Here is a 22,878-nt window from a genome sequence, read left to right on the forward strand (position 1 = left end):
AACATGTAATAGGGTAAGGATTGTTAGGATTAAAGGTCCTAACCCATTGAACAGACCAGTCATGCAGTGCTGCTACTTTATCTTCAAAACCAGCAACCCACACTCTGTGATATTTATGCCTAACAAGGTGTCATCTGCAATAAGTTGGCAGAATGTGCCCTTCATAAAACAGCAGGTGGCCCAGATCCGATTCCTGCAGGACTCAAGGAGAGACAGCAACAAACTCTGACCTTAACAGTAACAAATGAAGTACGTTCTTCAACTACATCTTTACAAACTTTACTACAAGAACATTTAATCAATTTTATTGACAAGTAGATGATGTGGCATCTTACCAAAGACCTTAGCAGAGTCGAAAAAATATTTGATTTTTGGTTTCACAAGCCATCCCATAAAGAAAATGGCGCTTTGGTCGATGTGTGGCTTACGCGTCGATCGTTTATTGCAAGAGTGTGAATAGATCTATTAATAATACACTTCGTGTTAGGAAAGCGAACTATACTACGGACTTCATTTTCGGCTGTGAAACAGCTCAAGTAAGCAATTTCCTGCGTCGCATAAGTTTAAGCTTACCATCAACTTTTTCAGCTGTCTGCAGTCATTTGATTATTAATAAACTTTCAAATTATTTGAAAACCAGCTTTGACGGGTAGGTTGCATATTATCGAACTTTTTGCGTGTGAGTATTGCCTGTAATGTTGAATCGATTTTGCCGTTTCAACGTGGATAAGCTATATTGGTTTGGGTTTGCATTTATTAAAGCAGGTTTTTTTGTACCTATGCGTTAAAGAAGCTGCCAATGAAGTTAAATTGAAGATTTTCAGTCATGTAGCTTTTTTGACACACAAATGTGCATAGAGCATATTTGAAAGATTTTGAACGGCAGTAAAATCTTTACTAAGTGTGTACAAAGTTTGTTGTGTGACCCAATCTTGTAGTTGCAGTTAATAAGTTCAACTGATTTTTTAAAGAGTATATGCTCTGCTGTTTTAATTCTGATTTAATTTAACGGTTATTTTGGTATACATAACATTGATCAGCTGTCCGCCATAGTAATGATAGCACCACATTGTTCCAATCGCCAAGTTGCTGCATGTGGGATGTCTCATAATAATTATATTTATGGTGTTGTTTGTTGTTAATTGTTATCATTGTTGAGAATAAAAAAGTTGACTTCCATTACAAGCACACTCGTGCGTCACATTTTAAAATACAATGATTTTCGTTTTAGGCATAGAATTTACCAAGTGTAACTGAAAAAAACCTCATAGTCTCAGATTTTGATGATTTTTTAATATGTTGTTGCCCATGTTGGAAAACGCTTAAAGGTATAAACACACTAGGCGATATTTAGAGCGATATCGCGCTCCGTGGCGCTAATCTGCGCTGGAATTCACTCAGCGTGCTCTTGCAGAGCGATAACGTTAGACTTTCTCTGCACAACTTTATCGCTAGCGAGATGCATTTCGATTGGTTGGATTTTACCAGAATGCAATTTTATGGCGGGTAATTATTTCTTATCGATGTTCACCAACGTACAGCAGCGACAATTTGCTATTTTGTTAATATTGAAACATCTTCAGAACGAGCACTGAATTGTTTATAAATTTAATAATAGCACTCCCAGTCATGTGCACCATAACAAACAAAAATTACAAAAAATCCAAGTTGAAAGCCAACATTTGGAGTCAATCGTTGCGTAGGCTGACCATCTTGAGAACGGTAAATATTTAATACATTAGGCCTAAATATCAAAAACCACTACAAAATAAAATATGTATAAAAATAGTAAAAAATATTACAATTAAAAATGCAATAATCGTTTTTCTTATGTCTCCTTGTAGTGTAGGCAGTGTACAATCCGTGAAAGTGAGATAGGTTTAATAACAAATGCGTAAGTTGTTTACGTTGTCGTCTAGACGGCGCCGTATTGACTGACCTAAATTTATTAACAACTCCGAAGAAACTAATGACACGGAATTTTATTGGCAGTTTGTGGGCGTGCCCATTATATCGCTTGCTAGTGAATCGCTCAAGTGTGTTTATGCACACGCTAGCGATATCTCTGCCCTCCTCATGACGCTCGCGATAAAATCGCCTAGTGTGTTTATACCTTAAATCCTAAATTTTGATTTTCTAGGGTCATCGGTTTAGGTGCTTTAAGGATTTGAACTTTGACCATTTGTCGCCCGAGTTTGAGGGCATAGCACATCTAGCTGACTTTAGACTCGTATAAGTTCAAGAATATGCAAGTTAGATGTATAGATTGTTTTGTGTCCACACACAATTCCATATTTACACAAAAAATTGGTTTGAAATTTTTCGGATGAATAATGTGAGAGATAGCTCTGACCGAAAGTGCTATTTTAGCCACTATTCAAAAGCAATTATCACCACTAGCATATAATTTGCCACTTGTTTCTGTTAATGTTTTTGAATTCCTTCAGGCCTCCGCTTTCCAAAACTAGTCTCATCTTCTCTGTAGAGGCATCGGGTCAGCGTCTAGAAGCCATACAAGATTAACGTCTTTGTCGAAATGCTACAAAAGCAGAGGTCAACATGTGGTTTCAACAAAGTAACACATTTTCTCATGTTTTACACCAATTAACATATACAGATTTCATGAAAAACCATAAAGTTTGTGTTTCAGACTGTAAAATGCTTAAGATTGAGTCCCAAATGCCCTCTAAACACCTTTGTAAATCACCTCAATTAAGTGAGATTATCCCCCTTGTCAAGCTTTAACTTGGCTGATTATTATCCTAACAAATTCAACTTTGCTGTGTGCTTGTGGTTTGTGACTGGGATAGTAATGAGCCTTAAAATATTTTCTCAACTTACATTCTTCAATGTTATCATCAAATGAATATGTTTTGCCTGAGTTGGTGGTAGATGGCGGCGCCAAAGCTAATAGAACATGCTCTTGTGGTACCCAGCAGATGTCATCTCGCTTTGGCCATGTGAAACTGTTTGTTGAGCCTTTGTGCATGAATCTCACATTAACATCATTGTTCTCTTGATCAAAGCCAATTGCCATCCCCATATACCACCAAACATCATATATACAGTCCAGATATTGTCCAGGTTGAGGTGTTAAGGTATTGCCGGTAACATGTGAGTCATCATTCTTCCCAACTTGGTATCCTTGTAGCATACATTTTTCATCAACCAGTGGTGAAAGTTTGCAAACTTCAATGGCTGTTCTACTGAGTGGCTTGAACCAGTGCTGGTCCCAACAACCAATGACTCGTTGTGCTGCTTTGAACCTTGGTTCCAAAATTGCTGCTCGCTTTGCGACTTTTTCAGTGGGTACATAAAACACCTCCACCCCAGCAATGTTTTCCCAACCATACTTTTACAGTTGCTCAGCACTGAGCAGTCTTTCTTTCCCTGACTTAACTAACTGCTTGGAGTGACGGGTGGCCAGTCTTTTGACTACCCCGCCAATCCCATCGCACGGACCTTTTCCATGTGAGGTGGCAAAGAAGCTCCAAAATGCTGTAAGATTGAAATCAAGCTCATGGTGACATAAGTTGGCAAAGTTCTTGTATTGGGCATGAATTGGGTATTCACATGAGTCACTTGAGGTAGGTTTTCTTTGATGAATCTGATGAGCGCTCTCTAGAATGTATGTATACATTCTAGAGAGCTCATCAGATTCATCAAAGAAAACCTACCTCAAGTGACTCATGTGTGAATCATTTTAGTGACGAATCTGGTGCCCAATACAAGAATTACAAGAACTTTTTTTACAAGAGGCGCTTTTCAACGTGGACAACAACATATTAAAAATCATCAAAATCTAAGACTATGAGGTTTTTTCAGTTACACTTGGTAAATTCCATGCCGTTCCCAACTTACAGTTTTTGCACTGATTTAAAGACAAATCAGTAATTCAATCGTTTTCACTAGTTCTTACAATCTCAAGATGACTTTTAGTATCATGAAAAGCTGATGATGAGACCCAAGTCCGTCCATATTTGCTTAGTCATGTTAATTCTCTTTTGTTCACCGAGCATAGATTAGCCTATGCTATATAACAACTCTTGTAGTAGAACTACTTGTACTTGGCAGAGTGATCACTTCCATTTTGTAACATACTGTCGAAGATGTTGCCAAAATGAATTTGGTAAGAGTGTGAGTTAACATGTTGTGGATAGGCCTACCAGTTGGTATCGCTTGATCATAAGTTCATGTACAAATATTCTCATCTATGAATATCCATTTTTATCTATATAAAGTTGCCCTGCTGAGTAATCTGAATTATTCTTGCAAGCATCTATGTAACTATTATGTGATGTTTTAATCAATATTGCTGTTTGTGTATTCCTGTGTTAATTACTATAGCGCTTTCAGTACATTAGAGACCTGTTTAGTTATAAATATACAAACGTTTATTTGTTTTCTGCCAATCATCTTGTGTATTACCTTTATTTTGCTTCTTTGCTGTCTAAGATCTGTTGTATATCATAATGTTGTATTACATAATTTATTCTCTCTTGTGTTTGTTGTAATAGTTGAAAAACATCATTTTTCATTACGGCGCTTTCTTCGGTCAATATCTTCCAGAAAAGTTTGTGCCAAATTTTCTGTTTCTGAAAGGATTTCTCTAACAATCACTATTCTACAAGATAGACGAACTTCAAGACAGTCAAGTTTTAAATTCATGTTTTAATTAAAGCACATAAATTACATAATTTTTTTATTATATATTTCAATACATCAGAATCTTGGCTTTCGAATGAGCCTATATTCAATACACAAAGAATAATAAAACTTTGAAAAACGGGGTGTCAAAAGTATGTCCTGCAAAAAAACACTTGGTTCAGGTACTCAAAACGTGACGTCCTAATTCTCATTTAGCCTTAGGTCGTCGATCCCTTTCGCTGCCATGGAGGCTGCGTTTTTCTGTGACAATCGCTGCTGTTAAACCCGGAGAGCGCTAATAATAAACTAAGATTCTAGATAATCAACAATGCCCGCGATCGTGCTAACGCCGACCAATACAAACACATGCTCTGGGTTAATTAATTATGCTTCAACAAACGTACTGTCGTTGATAAAGGTAATGAAATCACATCGATTGAATTATGACCTGCGGTTGCGTGGCCCTTGGACTAAATGTCAATCGCACTTTCCCGAGATCACACAATGTTTGAAATTAATTAGTCTCAGTCGTCACCCTCAACATCACATTAAAAATAAAGAGCTAGTGCATAATATCATCTGGAAAATATAGTATGGTTCTTGAAGTCTGAGGTACTTATCATAGAAATAATATGTAAATGGAGAACTAATGACACAGATTCCTTTGTCATCTTCATTTGTTCTCTGGAGTTGTCCTACCTTCGCCTGCCACCAGCGTCATTATCGTCATTATCGTAGTTGATAAATAAGCGGTAAGAGCACACAACAACAAATATGAGAGTTGTGACATCACAATTTTCGAGACTGCCAGTGAACTTTTTCGCGGTAGAGCTCTGGGGAAATCCTATAAACACCAACCAATGTCTGTCTCACCATGGCAAACAATAGCTCATTCGAAAGCCAAGACTCTGATGTATTGAAATATACATTAAAAAAATTATGTAATTTATGTGCTTTAATCGTGTGAAGTCTGAGCTTTATCCTTATTGGTCTTGACATTATCGTGAATTTGTTAGCACAAAATGGTTTTTGTACAAATTGTGTTGTGCTACACATTTATTTGACCTTTAGATTCTGATTCAAAGGCTCTTTACAAGGGACTATGGGAACAAGCATGTATCATATATTTAGACCAAATAACCTTGGTTCAGTTATCTATGGACAGTTATATGCATCTGGTGACTGAAGGATGAGGGCTGAATAGTTAAATTATAGTTACAAGTGGATAGCAATACTCACGTTGGAAACAATTTTTAGAGGCATGCACGTGTCTATGAAATAATAATTTTAATAATACATTCACACTATATTATTATATTATATGTTTATATTGTAACATGTAAATAGTAAACATAATGCGAGGGCAGGTTTTGACATAAGCTAACGAATAGCTAATTTTTTATCATAAATTATATTATTATTCTTTATTTATTAGCTTTTTACAATAATAAGAGCCGTGTCTGTCCGTCTGTATGTCCATCTGTATGTCCAAAGCCTGGGTTAGAGGTTAGGATAAAATATTACTTTTAACATTAGTCGAACTTATGACATTCAATTAGATAGACCAACACTCTAATGCCAATCGACTGCCTTCCAGTTTTCAGAATAAGTGTGCACATAGTTATTCTCCATACTTTCTCTCATGACACGCTAGACTACCAGGGTATTAGTTTTAATAATACACTCACATCTCAACCCACAGAGTTAATTTGCTCTAAAACCAGCTTCGTTTCTTAGAACCATCATATGTTGGAGCCATGGTTCTTTTTTGGTTTATTCAACTCATTTCAGATCCTGAATTCCTATAGTTACTCAATAATAAATGCTACCGGTCATTAAATCAACACCATTGTGCATAAGTATATTAGACAAAAATGTAAACAAACTTAATCCTATGTAAGAGATAAAATTGTTAAGGGAATACTTAATATAAGAAAATTTTTTATATAAGAATTATATGAATTTTATATAATATATATTCTTATATAATTTATATAAGGAAATATAAGGTTTTTTTCTGTAATTTTTGGGAGCAAATGTGGTGCAATGATTACGGTACATACTTACTATCAGTAGGTCAATGGTTGGAGTGACACAGAGACCATTAGTAGAGTTAGGAAAGGCATCCAACCACTATTGTTTCTATCAGTCCAAAGTCTATAGACTTGGCTTAAAAAACCTTTGAGCTTATTCAAATAATCTGTGCGCATGTTTACTGCTAATCTACTTGAGAGATTGTAAAGGCTGGGGGATGTATAGGTTTATAGGCAGAAGTAGTAGTGAAGATGGAATGTTAAACTATTAATCTGGCACCTTCAGTTTTGAGTACAACCAGAATAGCCAGCAGAATATTTTTGTTCAGTAGGTCAAACCTACTGAACAAAAATATTTTGCTTATGACTTAATGTAACTATGGCAGCTTCTCCTTTACTATTGCTCCTCTGTTTTGTATCTTTCGCAGCCTAATTTTAAAATAAATCCCTTTGGTCAATTACAGCTGAAATTGTTTTTTTTCTGGACACTGGTTACAAAAGAATATTTCATTGCTTTTTAACTGTTTCACTACCGTAAGCCGATGTATTGGCTTTCGCGGTAATATAAGTACAAACCGTAAGCCAATGTATCGGCTTATCAATAGGGTTTCACGTTTCTTTTCATTACGAAACCCACACAACATATCTCCAACAAAACGACCTTGTTACCAATCACGTGCACCAATAATGAAGTCTTTTGGCTCGGCAATTTCATTTTTAATTATTTTTCAAAACAGGAAAACCAGATCGTTATCGTTATGGCAATAAGAAACACACCACGTTCGTTCAACGCAAAGTAAGCGTCAGAAGTTTCGCGAGAGTTGGATTCACTAACAATTTTATACTTATAGAGAATTTTGTTTTGAATAAGATGCATTTTACAGTAAAACGATATCTGTTTTTATTCTCAAGATATTGCATAAATACTAGCGGTGTATCGATTTTTTGAAAATCCGTTTGAATTAATTCGGTCAGAATAATCATTCGGTCAGAATTTAATGTGGTGGCGAAAGAGTTAATGACTCGGTTTGGAGCTGTTTGCTATTTACCTTGATTGCCACCCCATTGTCTATGTTTTTTTAGTCTTCGTGGTATGATAATAGCTTTCACTCATCTCCAAGTCACAAATGGAGTGCTGGAGCCATTTCATTAATGTGGTTTTGTAGTGCCATGGGTTATCACATTTTAGCTGCATTCTTATATGCCTCGGTTTCTTATAGGCTTTGGAAAGCACGATAGTCCCGTGACAATGTCACGTAGCCTGTGGTCATGCGGATAATGAGGTTCAACCGACAGATAATCAATGAGTTCTGCCTGATAATGGTGAGTCGTTTGAATGACAGGCTGTTTCTGCCTGCGGAAACTTCCAGTAATTTCCGCTATCAAAGATGAGCTTACACAAAGTTTTCGTAGATTTTATGATAAAGTATCGGTATTTTTCTTGTTGAGGTGATCTGACTGACAGGATGTTTCAAGATTAAAATCGACTAAAACTAGATGGCTGTTAAAACGCTCTGATTAAGTGCAAGTATGATTATGGCATCTATCCTTCGTTTTTTCGTGACGTAATTATATCGTTGTCGGCCATCTTTATAGACAATTTTATCGTTAAAAACACAAAGCTTTTGCAATAAATTTTTGAAAACGATGCTTTTGTTTGCATTTTTTTATTATAGTATCAAAACAACACCAACAAGTACTGTCAAATAGAAGAAAAACGATTGTTCTCCACAAATATGGCGGCTTTTTCGTGCGCTAGCGCATGTGCAAACGGCTTAATGACGTAAAAAAACGATGGATTGTTGCAAAGAGACGGACAAAATGGAGATGCGTGATGCTGCACCTTGAACGCAACAGCTGATATCAACTAAAGAGATGAGAACTAGTAAATTCATTTCAACTCATTTTCCTTTTGAGCGTTTTAACTGCTATCAAGATTTGTCGATTTTAATCTTGTAACATCCTGACAGTCAGATCACCTCAAACATCAACAACAATCGCAAATGCTAGAAAACTGCAGATACTTTCTGTTAAAATCTAATAAAATGTTGTGTAATTTAATATTTGGTTTGCCTAATCCTTCTGGCTAGTAAATGCCAATTATTGAGAAACTCAATTTTATTTCCACTATCAAGTTTGTTAACCCCCTCTTAGGTTGTTTAAAAGTACCTTGTATTTAACTCAGCTTCGTTGTTTCATGGTAGCCCTTTAAACAGCCTGTCACATTTATTGAAGTAGATGAGACTTAATCATAAACAGCTGTCACCTGCTGTCACCTGCTAGGCTTATTAATATTCTATGACAGATTTAGTATTACAATTGGAACATATTGAAGGCAAAATAGGATTCGTTGAACAGTGACTTTAGCATTGTCCTGCAAATTTCACTAGGCATCTTTTTTCTTTGAAATCTATAGATGTAAATTATTATTATTACTCTTGCAGTATGAATTCTGCTTTTTAATACTCCATTTTGATAATTTTATTTTCAGAACAATTTTTCTTTCAAATATCACGTGATTTTACAAATCAAATTACTTTGGGTTTTAAAGGTTGACTTGCAACAAAATTCACCTTACAGTTATTTGGTATCAAAAGGTTTCCCATGTCTTACTCTGCTGTGTTGTTAGTGCAAATATATGTGTAAATGTGATTACAAGCTCTTAAAAGCTCGAAAGCAAACAGTTAATTGCAGCCATCACAAAAATGTCATAGTTTGGAATTCCTTTATTTTGATGACGTACGTATTTTGAGCTTGTAATCACATTTTCACATATTTTGCACAACACAGCAGAGTAAAACATGGTAAACCTTATGATGCCAAATAACTGTAATGTGAAATTTGTTGCAAGTCAACCTTTAAACCATAACTGTCACGAACAAATTTTATCGTATTTACTAGGTAAATCAGACACGCTGATTCCGATTTTGTACTCAAAATAAAGATTAGTCGACTAACTTTCAAAGTCATTTAGGCTTTTTTAAAGCGTTTCAATATCCGTTTCGAAAACAACACCATCGGCATTACAAGCTCTGCCCATAAATATGTGACGAAACCTAGCTTTTTCAGAAACGGAAGTTAGGAATGTTTAGTCCGATTTAGAATAATAGAGATGGGTGTCTTAAAACCCATTATTATCTAAATCCAGCCTGTAAAATAGTTTCAGTTTTTTATGAAAGGGATATAAACTATTTAAAATTGCTCGCAGCTTGTTACATGACGTTTAAATGGGCTGGACGCCGAGAAAAATGAGCTCAAAAACTGCGGTTTTATCACAAGCTAGCGTTGTTATAGCGCTTTTTTAAATATGCAATGCTAAATAGCTTATCTACCTTTCAGAAAAGACTGATATTGTTTTTAAGGCTGAATTTAGATATTAATGGACTTTAAAACACCCATCTCTATTATTCTAAATCGGTCTAAACATCCCTACGTAACTTCTGTTCCTAAAAAGCTAGGTTACGTCACGTATTTATGGGCGGAGCTTGTTATGCCGATCGTGTTGTTTTCGAGACCGGTATTAAAACGCTGTAAAAAAGCTTTCATTACTCTGAAAGTTAGTCGACTAATCTTTATTTTGAGTACAAAATCGGAATCAGCGTGTCTGATTCACTAGTAAATACGATAAAAGTTGTTAGTGACAGTTATGGTTTAAGCTTGCACGTAATAAGAAAAGCATGTCTATGATGTTGTAATCTCAAGTTCTTGCTCAAGTACTTGATAATTTGCATGGTACTAAAAACATATTACCTCATTTTGTAACAATTTCCTACACCTTGTGTATTTTCACTAGTACTGCCACAGAGAGATCTTTAGCAGTAGTTAAAGATCAGGCTTGCATCCAAGTTTGTTTGCTCAGTCATGTTACTATCAGCTATTTCGGAAGTGATTAAGTGGAAGACAGTCTAACATACTATGTCTAAAATGTTGACTCCAAGGGAGTCAGTGGCTTTTATCTCACGTCACGAGCCAACCATCTACAGACGTAGTTCATCTCCGTTAGTTTGTAAACTAACCATCTACAGATATATGTCGTATCTGTTTGCCAACCAACCATCTACCGAGGTAGTTAGTTCATCCCTGTTTGTGCGGGAACCAACCATCTACAGAGGTTACAATCTTGCTCGTTTTCCTTTTCACTGATATAGTTGAGGTGATCAGGTACCTTTGGAGGATCGTCTAAACATTAAGGAACATCGGCAGCAATTTCTTCACACTAGCCAACTTTTTAGTTCAATTATTGCCCGCAACTAAACCTTTAGAAAATTACCATGTGTTCAAAAAGTCATCTCGACTGTGAAAATGCACAAGTTATAATGTCTGGTTTACAAAATGTATTGCAATATTGGAATGTAATGAAATATGATGACAATATATAAATGTATTATAAATGTATATTCCTAATTGTTTAGAAATGGAGTTTCTTTTCTACAGTATCTAATGAGATAATGGTTATCACATGTTCTGCCATGTGTTGTTTCTATTAAGATCTTGATGGTATAAAATCTACATGAAAACTTCTTTTTAGGTTTCCTCATTCTATAAACTCATCACCCGAGTTTACAGGTCACGTTTTACTACTGTAAGAAAACACTGACTACTGTAAGAAAACACTGACCTCTGTAAAGCCTGGTTCTCATATACTCCGCAAGCACCTGCGACAGCACCGCAGGGCTATCAACGGTGAAATGTAAACCTACGCGCCGAGTATTGCTAGTAGTTGCCAGCGGTCAACATAAGAGTTTAGCGCTGTTCATCTTTCGTGAAGAGTCACAGGCAAAACTTTCTTGAAATGCACTGTACAGGCGCAGATCAGCTTTTCGAAATTGCGAGTGAACAATTTTTATGCGATTATTAGCGATGTAGCTTTTTGTAAACAGAAGCCGCTGGAGTTTAGCACCGCAAGTGTTTTGCTGCATGAGATTACTGCCGGGGTCTTGCATTCGATATAGGAACCAGGCTTGAGAAAACACTGTCATTCCACAGAGTTTTTACAATTTGCACAATTACTTTTCCTCATTTCAGAATCACATATTTGTTGGTTGAAGTTTTGGCACTTGCGTCTTCTTTTGACTATTGATATATTTTTATTCGTTTCATCTTACAGTAATTTGTATTATCTTTTAATTTAATATGGTAAGTTTGCAGTAGAATTGCATATTCATGTGGAAACACGGCCTCTTGATTTATAACATGTTTGTTTTATTTTTATAGACTTGTATAGCAGTTGTCGGATTTTTTCTGGTGGTAGCCATAATTCGTGCTTCTATTGCTGGAATCCTGAGCCAGTGTGACACTGATCTGTTCGTCAACAATTTTGTAAGTTTTTCCCTTCATCCTTACTAATTGTAAAGCCATATGCAGGGTTGGATCGGTGTTAAACCACTCAGTTTAAACCTTTGGTTTAAACTGAGTGGTTTAAATCAGCTGAAAAAACCGGTTTTTTCGGTTTTTCATTATTCTTTGAGAAAAAAACATAATATTTTAAGCTCCTAGTGGTTCCTGTGCAGTAGCAATGCAATTATATGTAATTATCAGCTGTGTAAGTTTATTTAGGACACAGCAGTAAATTGATGGTAGAGCTCAAGTTGAAACTACATGGAATCCTAGCACAACAATGAATTAGTTAGTTTCATTTTCAATTGGTTTTATCGAGTGATATGATGATCTCTTTACTGATGAAATATAAAAACCATGTGAAATATACTCATCCAATCATCGTTTCTAATAATGAATAAATACTCTTTCAAGTCTGGCCAGTGAGAAAGGATCACTTATAATTAGAAAATAAAACAATAACATCCTTTTGGGCAAAAGCTTTGAGTTTGCAAACGAATATTTCATTTATTGGGCACAAGCCAAAGTAGTTGGATTGTTAGAATTCAGTTTATCAAGTTTTTGTGTTTTGAAAAGTTAAAGTTGTACCTCAAATTTTCAACATGCCTCACACACAGGATCCCGTTTGGCAGTTTTTCACTCGAACTACAAAAGGCAAACGTTTTAAGGCAAAATACAATAGGTGTGCTGTCATAACGGGAGGTCACGCAGATAGGCTTAAAGCCCACGTAGCAAAATGTCAAGCTGACAACACCAATTTAGACAGTGATGCTAGTATTCAGGTGATAGAAGTTGAGTCATCTGCCACTACTCCAAACACTAGCAATGTCAAACACTGTCCAAACACTGCATTATGCTCTGCTCTACACTACCACATGACTAATCGCTTGAATTAAAATTCCTACTTATAGATAGAGCTGTATGTAAAATATTCACTTTATGTGATAAGATTTCTGCTCTGTATTTCATTGATCATGTTTGATTAAAGACTCATTCCAAAATTTCCATGTTTTCTCTCTTTTTCCCATCACAACTCCCACAGTACCATCTTTAATAGATGATTCCACATATATACGTTCAATACCCAATCATGCAGCTATATGAAGTGATGTTAATTAGACTTATAATTGCAAAAGCTTCGATAAAATTATAAAAACTGCAAAAACTGGTTTAAACCATAAAAACCGGTTTAAACAAAAAACCTGCTTTTTTCATAAAAACCGTGGTTTTTTCCAACCCTGACCATATGGTCATATCTCGACATATTAGCTTAATTCACTCCAGAATTGAGCTCATTTGTCAATTTTCTTGGATCTCAAAGGAATATTTTTTATATGAAAGAATTAAACACCAATTAATTCGTTTTAATTTTCTAAAAACAGAATAAAACAATGGCAAACATGTTTTAATGGTTGTAATTTACTACCTACGCACACAAAGTAACAAATACTTGTCTAGTTGTTATGATCTGCAATACAATATAGCATTATTATGTATAGTATACTGTATGGAAATCTTACCTTCGAGAAAGACAGCTGCTAACGACAGTGAGAGAGAGTTCATGGCACGCTACACTCTAATAATGCTTCGTAACACTGTATAAACCTTAAACTTGGTTTAAATGAATTTATCTTACTAAACACACACTTAAAGATTACTGTTTATTTTACACGAAATTCAATTTTAATTTTGTCTTCCTTTTCATATTTTATTATCATCCTCCGGTTTGGTGCTTTTTGCATCGATTTCAATTTGAATTTAGGTCGCAACTTTAAAAACTTTTTCAAACAGATTTGATGAGAAAAACCGAGGAATGCTTTTCTTGAAAGCAGCCCCTTGCCTACTTGTCCATGTAGCGGCCGCATCGGGCACTTTCATTTTATGATGTTATCTAAAATTGGTCTCGCATCCCAAGGCAAAAGCTTGATCGAAATTCTGTTAACATCTCGATTTTCTCATACGTTGAGGTATGACTGTATTTGATCACTGTATTGTATGCTTGACCTGATATTCATGCAAACGTGTGTGTGTGTGGGCATGTTGCGCAAGGGGGACGATTCAATACATTGTATAAAACTGTCTGGTTGAGTCATTGATTGTAGTAATCTCCCTTGTAATTCATATTTACATTACCCACATTCACAAAAAAGGTTTGTCCTTCATTGCAATACTGCTGGATGTACAGGAAAATTTTCAGCTAAAATTATAGAGGTGGGATAAACCGTTTCAGGCAGCCTTCAAAACCATTTTAGGCAGCCTAACAACTTGATAGATAAACCAGCATACTTTATCAACCTATTGTTGTCTGACAAGTTGAGTTTTTTATGATCCTTGTCATCGGTACCAGTACCTGGCTAGTTGTCTTACATTGTTTTTACTTGCAAATTTTTAGTTAGTTCTATTGTACTTGGATGCTGTGTTCCTGAAACTTGTATTTCAGACTGTAAAAGAATGTATAATGTTAATATCTCTTGGCGGAGGTCATAGCAGCCGTGGTGTAGTGGTTAATGCTCAGAAATGTCTAGAGGGAGGTCATCAGTTCAAGTTTCGCTAGGGACTCAGGATGTTATCTGGTTTTGACTCACTCCTGTGCCTCAATTTGAGCTTTATGATATGGTTATTTGTTTGTTTGGTAGGGATTTTTAAAGAAGTTTTGAAAATTGCTACCATTTAAAGATATATTGTATAATTGGCTATATTGTATTTGTACTTCCTTCACAAGTGTCAAGGAAGTACAAAAACAATAGCTGAAGTATTTAATGAAAGCGATCAGTTTTTAAACAAAAGAATTAACTAATGCAGTTAATAATGGAAAACGTATCTGCACGGCACATCAAATACATACCATAATGTCCAGATCAGAATCATGATCGTCCTCAACTTCGGTATTCGAGATTGATGGAGTTGATTTCAATGTATAAAGACTAGGAGAGCTTTTTTGCGATGATGAAGCCATGCCGAACTACTTATAAAAACCTTGAATAATTTTGTAAAGTTTGCTGCAATGGCAATAAAACTCGAACCCCGGCGAAAATTTTAAAGAAGTTTTGGAACTCGGCTACGTTCAGTACTTCTGCCTAGTGGCTATTTTCGCTATGACGCCGTTCTGCCTATCTTGTGACAACCTTGAATAATTTTGTAAATAAATGTGATGCATTGGCAATGGTGTTAGCTCAAAGCCTAGGCAACGATTTTAAAAATGTTTTGGAACTCACCTACGTTTAGTAGTTATATTAAAAACTAGCCTAGCGACTAGTTTTCAATTTGATGCAGTAGTTATTCTCCCTTGTGATAAAAAATAGAACTAATTATTCACGGAATTTAATAATTCGCGGACTTGACTGTTCGCGAAATCGCGAATTTTTATATCCATCGGATATTTTCATCCTGTACGGTATATCATTTACACAATTGGCGACATCTCTGAAATGGTGGCGATTTTTTAATAGTTAAACCATTACTGTCACGAACAACTTTTATTGAATTTTTTAAGTAAATCAGACACGCTGATTCCGATTTTGTACTCAAAATAAAGATTAGTCCACTAACCTTCAAAGTCATTTAGGCTTTTTTAAAGCGTTTCAATATCCGTTTCGAAAACAACACAATCGGCATTACAAGCTCCGCCCATAAATATGTGACGAAACCTAGCTTTTTCAGAAACGGAAGTTCGGAATGTTTAGTCCGATTTAAAATAATAGAGATGGGTGTCTTAAAACCCATTATTATCTAAATCCAGCCTGTAAAATAATTTCAGCTTTTTATGAAAGGGATATAAACTATTTAAAATTGCTCGCAGCTTGTTACATGACGTTTAAATGGGCTGGACGCCGAGAAAAATAAGCTCAAAAAGCGCGGTTTTATCACAAGCTAGCGTTGTTATCGCGCTTTTTAAATATGCAATGCTAAATAGCTTATCTACCTTTCAGAAAAGACTGATATTATTTTTAAAGCTGGATTCAGATATTAATAGATTTTAAAACACCCATCTCTATTATTCTAAATCGGTCTAAACATCTCTACGTAACTTCTGTTCCTAAAAAGCTAGGTTACGTCAAGTATTTATGGGCGGAGCTTGTTATGCCGATCGTGTTGTTTTCGAGACCGATATTATAACGCTATAAAAAATCCTTTATTACTCTGAAAGTTAGTGGCCTAATCTTTATTTTGATTACAAAATCAGAATCAGCATGTCTGATTTATCTAGTAAATACGATAAAAGTTGTTCGTGGCAGTTATGGTTTAACTTTCGAAATAACTACCAAACAATTAAATGCCACATCACGAAGCTCCAAGAAGCCCTTGGTCAGTGCTAGGCCTACCTAAGGCAGCTTAATTAATAGTTAGTCCTAGTTGTTTAAAGGGCCTAGTACAATCCAACCTTTGTCGATTATGACTGAATCATGCCATTCCACTTGTGGTAGTTGTGAGTTTATTTTACAGTGTGAAGCGGTTAGATCTGGTAAGGTAGAAGGGGGAGCATGTGATTGGCTCTGTAGTGACAAGGAAGGAGAGCAGCACTGGAGGACCCTCTCCCTGTGTGATCGACATGTTACACACCAAATGAGTAACAGTAAGGTTAGTGAAATCCTCTACTTACTGTACGTGTCTGTCGGGAGGAAGGAATCTCACTCAGCCACCTTTGATTATCATCTATAGTTTTCGTCTGGGTTGACTGACTCTTGAGGGTCTCTATCCCATTGTTGCTGGTGTGTATTTAGATAGATGCTCCATCCAGTATGGGATTGGGAAAAATAGGGCCATCAAATTTTGATGGCTTTTCAGTCTAATATGGGGTTGCCATACTTTGGAACAAGTTTTAACAGTGATTCTGCTGTGTTGTAACGAAACTTTTCTTTTCTTCGTGGCCCTTTCATGCATCCCCCTTTTCAATGTCGTTCACTAATGGCGGTCATTGTTATCATCAAATGTGCTGCAAGACGCTTCTTCATGTTGTTTACCATTGTCTAACTCAGCGATCTCTACCGTGATAAGAGACGTGTCCGTCTGCCCAACGCCACGGCTGGACAGAAAAAAAGATTGTATTAAACGGGATTCGAACATGATATTCAGTTTAGTAGACCACCACCTTACCTCTGCATCAATCTGCCGCAGTTTGGACTAATTGTGTAGATGATTGTTCCAAGAATAATGTACGCATAGTTATTACAAGTGCCAATATCTCCTGGCCGCTGATTACTGCCAGGTTACTACTAATTGTAACGGTTGTTACTTATTCTGTGGTAAATATCGTGTTATCTGTATATCTACTGTAATCAGATGTCAGAGTCAGTAGACTGTGCAAATGGGGTTTTATCCTTGCATTAAGAAGCAGTCCTGAGTGATAAATTGCTTTGTCATGTTGCTGGCAGTAGGGCGGAGTACAATGTGGTTTACGCTAGCTAATTAAGTAAGGTGCCAAGACTCATAAAGCCAGAAATCAACTCATCAAGTACAGCCCAAAACCAACTCATCAAGTGTAGCCCAAAATCATCTCTTGAGGTATAGCCTAGCCCAAAATCAACTCATAGATTGTAGCCCAAAATCAACTCATCAAGTGTAGCCCAAAATCATCTCTTAAAGTATAGCCTAGCCCAAAATCAACTCATAGATTGTAGCCCAAAATCAACTCATCAAGTGTAGCCCAAAATCAACTCATAGATTGTAGCCCAAAATCAACTCATCAAGTGTAGCCCAAAATCAACTCATAGATTGTAGCCCAAAATCAACTCATCAAGTGTAGCCCAAAATCAACTCATAGATTGTAGCCCAAAATCAACTCATCAAGTGTAGCCCAAAATCAACTCATAGATTGTAGCCCAAAATCAACTCATAAAGTATAGCCCAAAATCAACTATATTCTGCTTGCTTTTAGAACCTTGATTAGTTTTGGTAAAGAACAGATGTATTTACTAGTTTTAGACAGATTGGTTATTACTTATACCATTAAAAATGAGCTTGCACTAAATTTTAGCAGATTTTATTAGAAAAATTAGTATTTTTCTATTGTTTGCAATAGTTTTTGATGTTTGAGTTGATCTGACTACCAGGATGTTTTAAGATTAAAACCAACAAAATTTGATCGCTGTTAAAGCGATCAGAAGAAAAATACAGGCTGAAATAATGTCACCAGTCGTGGCTGACTGTCTCTCTCGTTATTGATATTGGGTATTGAGTTCAGGTTACAGCGTTACGATTCTCTATTCTGTCTCTTTGCCGAAGTGCAACTAGGGATGTTGCGCTTCGGTAAAGAGCTGCTTCTGAGTGAATGCTTGATTCTTAATGCGTTGAACTCGACCAAGTTTGGTTGAATTTAATCTTAAAACATCCTGACAGTCAGATCATCTCAAACATAAAAAAATCGCAAATGATAGAAAAATACCGATAATCTTCGATTAAATCTGCTAAAACCTTCTGTAAGTTGATCTTTAATTGTGTACTCTGAGTAGCATTGTTTCTATGTAGAGTTTTTAGTATAGTTTCTGTGTGAAAGGAGAGCTTCAGAGTACTAATTGAGCTGCGTTTTCATTAGCAGGCAAAATGTGTGCAACACAAACTCTCAGTAGAAACAGCAAGACTAATTGTGTTTTATGCATTAGTTAGGTATGAATGCTGTATTAAGGTACAGCCGTACGTGCTGATCATTTTGTTGGTTCTGACCGAAATTACGAGATGACAAAAAAACACAGAATTTTTCACCAAAATCGTCGACGAAATGCTTTTAATTAGCTAAACAAATTATTAGCGAGCGCTATTCTAGCAGCTTTCGCAATTTATATAGTCCGAGGCACATAACATGACACGCAAGAAAAATACTAACACAATTTGCCATAGGGAATACAATGCAATTGACTTGATTGCACTAAAGATGGCAACTCTTTCTACAGCGAAACTTCTGCTAAAAAGAAATTGTTATTAATAAAAAAGAAACGTTTCGTAGCCATAGTGTCTGAATAATAAAAAACTAACAATAGCGCAATCTAAGCAGTTGCATCGTGTATACTACGTTGAATTGCACTGGTACTTTTATTGTGTGTCATAATACATTTCTTGGACTATACTAATTGCGAAAGCTGCTAAATTCTCGCTCGCTAATAATTTGTTTAACCAATTAAAAACATTCCATCAACAAGTTCGGTGTGCATGCACAGCTCTGACAATTCTGTAAATTTCGGCCGAATTATTCGGTGTTTTTCGTTCATTGCAAGATTTCGTTTTTCACCAACGAAGAGTTTGGCCCGTTTGGCCATACCTTTAGTGGTGCTCTTGTTATGAATACGCCTATTTTTCTTATCAGCTTAGGTTGGTGAACAACCAGGGCTTACATTCTCAGTGTTGATAACGACTCCAGTAAAGTCTGTTCACACGATTTGTTATCGTTCGATCACATGTCGTTTTAGCTCTCGCATTATTCGTAGTAAATATCTAGGAAACGATTAGGAATGAAGGAATCGACACTTTTAAGATGTTAAACATGAGTAAGTTTGGGCCTTAGCATGGCCTATTTGTTACCATGGAAACTGTAACTCTAGAGTTTCGGCTGTATTTATTACGCATTATATAGATGATGAAATCAGTAACACCATTTTCAAGGGGTAATTTTAAATGAGTACATTTGCTGCCATAACCATAAATTTTCTGATGAGTCATAATAATCCAAAGCATGAGTCCTTAGCTGATAGAAATTGTATGCGCCTCTACATATGGTCAGGCGTTACTACCTTGGTAACAGGCGGTGGGAGAAGCGCACTAAATATGAACGCATCAGTAAAGTTATCGTCTTTAGCATTGATTCGTCTACACTAGGCAATGTCTCTCGCTCCAATAATGTTAACCTCCTATAACATAAATTCCACGTATCATAAAGAATTTATGGAATGTTTTAGCTTTGCGCAAAAATTACGCAACATTATGCAAAAGTTCTATATAATGTAAAGAGTCAAATCAGTGCGAGTTCTCAAATTCGATTTGAATAATGAGATTCTCGTAATTAGCCTTAGAAAAATCAATTTCTCTCCTGCCAAGTACGGGAGAGAAAACAAGACATGTGTGTATTTGTATTACATGTGTATTAGTACCTCGTAATCTAGTGTGCCGTGAGAAATCGGCAGATAAGTCGATAAAGCACAGAGGATAAGTAGCTGCGCAAGTATTCTGAAATACCAAAATGTGGTCGATTAATAAAGGTGTTAAGGTCCGGCCAAGCGTAACGGGTTTTTCTTTGGAAATGAACGAAAAACAGAATTATTCGGCTCAAATTCACAGAATTGTCAAAGCTGTGCATGTACACCGAAATTGTCGACAAAATGCTTTTAGTTGCCTAAATAAATTATTAGCGAGCGCGATTTTAGCAGCTTTCGCAGTTGGTATAGTCCAAGACACATATTACGACACACAATAAAAATACAAGTGCAATTCAACATAGTACATACGATGCAACTGCTTAGATTGCACTATTGTCGGTTTTTTATTATTCAGGCACTATGGCTACGAATCGTTTCTCTTTTATTAATAACAATTTTTATTTAGCAGCAAAAGTTTTGTTAAGTAGAGAGAGTTGCCATCTTTAGCGCAACCAAGTCAATTGCATTGTATTCACTATGGCAAATTGTGTTAGTATTTTTCTTGTGTGTCGTGTTATGTGCCTCGGACTATATAAATTGCGAAAGCTGCTAAAATCGTGCTCACTAATAGTTTGTTTAGCCAATTAAAAGCATTTCGTGGACGATATCGGTGTGCATGCACAGCTCTGACAATTTTGTGAATTTCGGCCAAATAGTTCTGTGTTTTTCGTTCATTTCGTGATTTCGGTCAGTGCGAATGACAAAATCGTTACGTGTGGCTGTACCTTTATAGTGTTGATCTAACGATCTGAATGTCATGATTTGGTGTCTCGTTAAAATTGATCATTCATCCTAATCTCTAGCTTAAAACATGAACGGACTGACAGACACCGTTCATACTATAAAAAATATATATATTTTTGATTATTTTATTTTAGACATTTACAACTTTTCTCTTTCCAGCAAAGACTGTTATCTAAGAATAATGTAAAAAGTTGATTTAAATTGATATTGAAGGTGTGCACTTCCCTTAACGTAAAATTACCACAATCACGGACCTTAAACCAAGCGAAAGGGATAAAAAAAAAGTTGTTCGTAAAAACCAATAGTACCACAGTTGCTGTACAGTCAGTAAACAAATAAGTTAGGTTTAGTTTTTTCCTATGTAAAGGAACAAATGGGTATGTGACTATGTGTCAAACGATCTTGGAACAGATTAGGCAATTTACTTGTATTTTACTGTTCATACAATGTAAACATTCTTGGAATGTTGTAAGAACGTCTACTGTAGTTTCATTGCCAAAGTCGGCTAACTAATTCTATACCTGTGTTATTATCCGTGTAATCACTTCTAGCCTGTGATTTCATGTGTGTTAGGGGCTTGCCCCTAACACACATGGAATCACAGGCTAAATCATATTCTCTTACTCCACATACAAGAAAAGTGTGTACCCAACCTTCTCGTGTCACCATTTCTGAAGTCAAGTCCGTTCACCCACTTTCGATATATTGGAGATCATATCGTCAGACATTTTATATGAGTGATGAGCTGTACTATGGTTGTGACTCTTCCTTTTAAAACTGCCATCAAGTAGGATTTATACAAGCTATAAATTTTATAGCTGTTTAGTGTTTTTCACCTTCACTATGTTTCCAAGATACGCATCATGCATATCATGCTGATTTGGAGTTGTGCGCTAGTTGCGTTACTGTGTGAGTCAAATGTTTCTATGGAAATTTGTATGATGCGGGTCGACTCCGCCACCTTGTTGAATAAAGGTAAGGAACTGTAAGCTATAAGTTAATAATTATTGATGCAATTGGCAACGCACGTGTTAGCGACGCAAACGCGTGGATCTCGATTGAGAAAGGATGACGGAAGTATTTAAAATTGAATAGTTAGCGCGGTATTTTAATGTGCATCATTCGCAAGTGCTGTTTCCATTATTCGCAAGCAGGATGGAATCGATAAAGTTTTGCGAATCGCGAAACTCGCTTAGCTTGCGAAATTTTCCATGATGCGGTTAACTTGTGGATTGGCTCAAATTTGCGAATCATGCGCTTCATGGAAACATAGAGTGTATTAACAACTTTCCATCGACTGTGGAAACACTTAGGAGAGCACAACTCCTTTTTAACTGTATATCAGTTTTAAACTCCAAGCTTATAGAACGCAATAGATGAAATAGAGATCAAGTAGAGTCAAGCTTTTTATGTTTCAGAGGCAACTAAAGCAACATGGTCAGAGTAAACCGATTCTATTGGAGTGTTTATGAATAGATAAACAACTAGTTTTAGTATGAAGCTCTTGTTGCTAAGGAGAAGCTTTTTAGCTTTGGTTTTTTTTATCCTTCATTACCGAGACGTTCAGTCGGCGTCACTTTAGAAACTAGTGTCCAGTTAGCAGCCATTTCTCGGTCTATTAAAAGTACCTTTTGTATTTTTGTGATATCTCAAGAAGTAGGGATCTAATCAACTTCAAAATTCAGTGTTAGACTGGGAACATGTGAAACACGCAGCTACCAAATTTCGTATTCCTACGTAAGCAGAAAGTGCGAAAAACAAAGCGTTAACAAAACTCCGCAACCGAGTTTACTCAGGCGTAAGATCAAGTGGGATCACAATTTTCCAAATTACTTTTTATCTAAGCTTGAAAGCGTTAAGGTACGGCCACACACGCCGATTTTTCCTGGGTTCTGACTGAAATCACGAAATGAACCAAAAACACAGAATTATTCAGCCGAAGTTCACAGAATTGTCTGAGCTGTGCATGCACACCAAAATCATCGACGAAATGC

General features: G+C 36.2%; 1 protein-coding gene across 1 annotated transcript in view; it reads left to right on the plus strand.

The window, feature by feature from the left end:
- The first annotated feature begins 514 nt into the window (after window positions 1-514).
- The window catches only part of LOC137398587 (uncharacterized), a 47,249-nt gene continuing 24,885 nt past the window's right edge, over window positions 515-22,878 (plus strand). The window contains exons 1-4 of the mRNA XM_068084747.1: window positions 515-649; window positions 7,901-8,003; window positions 11,895-11,999; window positions 16,461-16,595. Coding sequence (XP_067940848.1) covers window positions 7,950-8,003; window positions 11,895-11,999; window positions 16,461-16,595 — 294 coding nt within the window. The 5' untranslated portion in view covers window positions 515-649; window positions 7,901-7,949. The remainder of the gene's footprint in view (window positions 650-7,900; window positions 8,004-11,894; window positions 12,000-16,460; window positions 16,596-22,878) is intronic.

The sequence above is a fragment of the Watersipora subatra genome, chromosome 6 (genome assembly GCF_963576615.1).
Source record: "Watersipora subatra chromosome 6, tzWatSuba1.1, whole genome shotgun sequence".
Classification (NCBI taxonomy): domain Eukaryota; kingdom Metazoa; phylum Bryozoa; class Gymnolaemata; order Cheilostomatida; family Watersiporidae; genus Watersipora; species Watersipora subatra.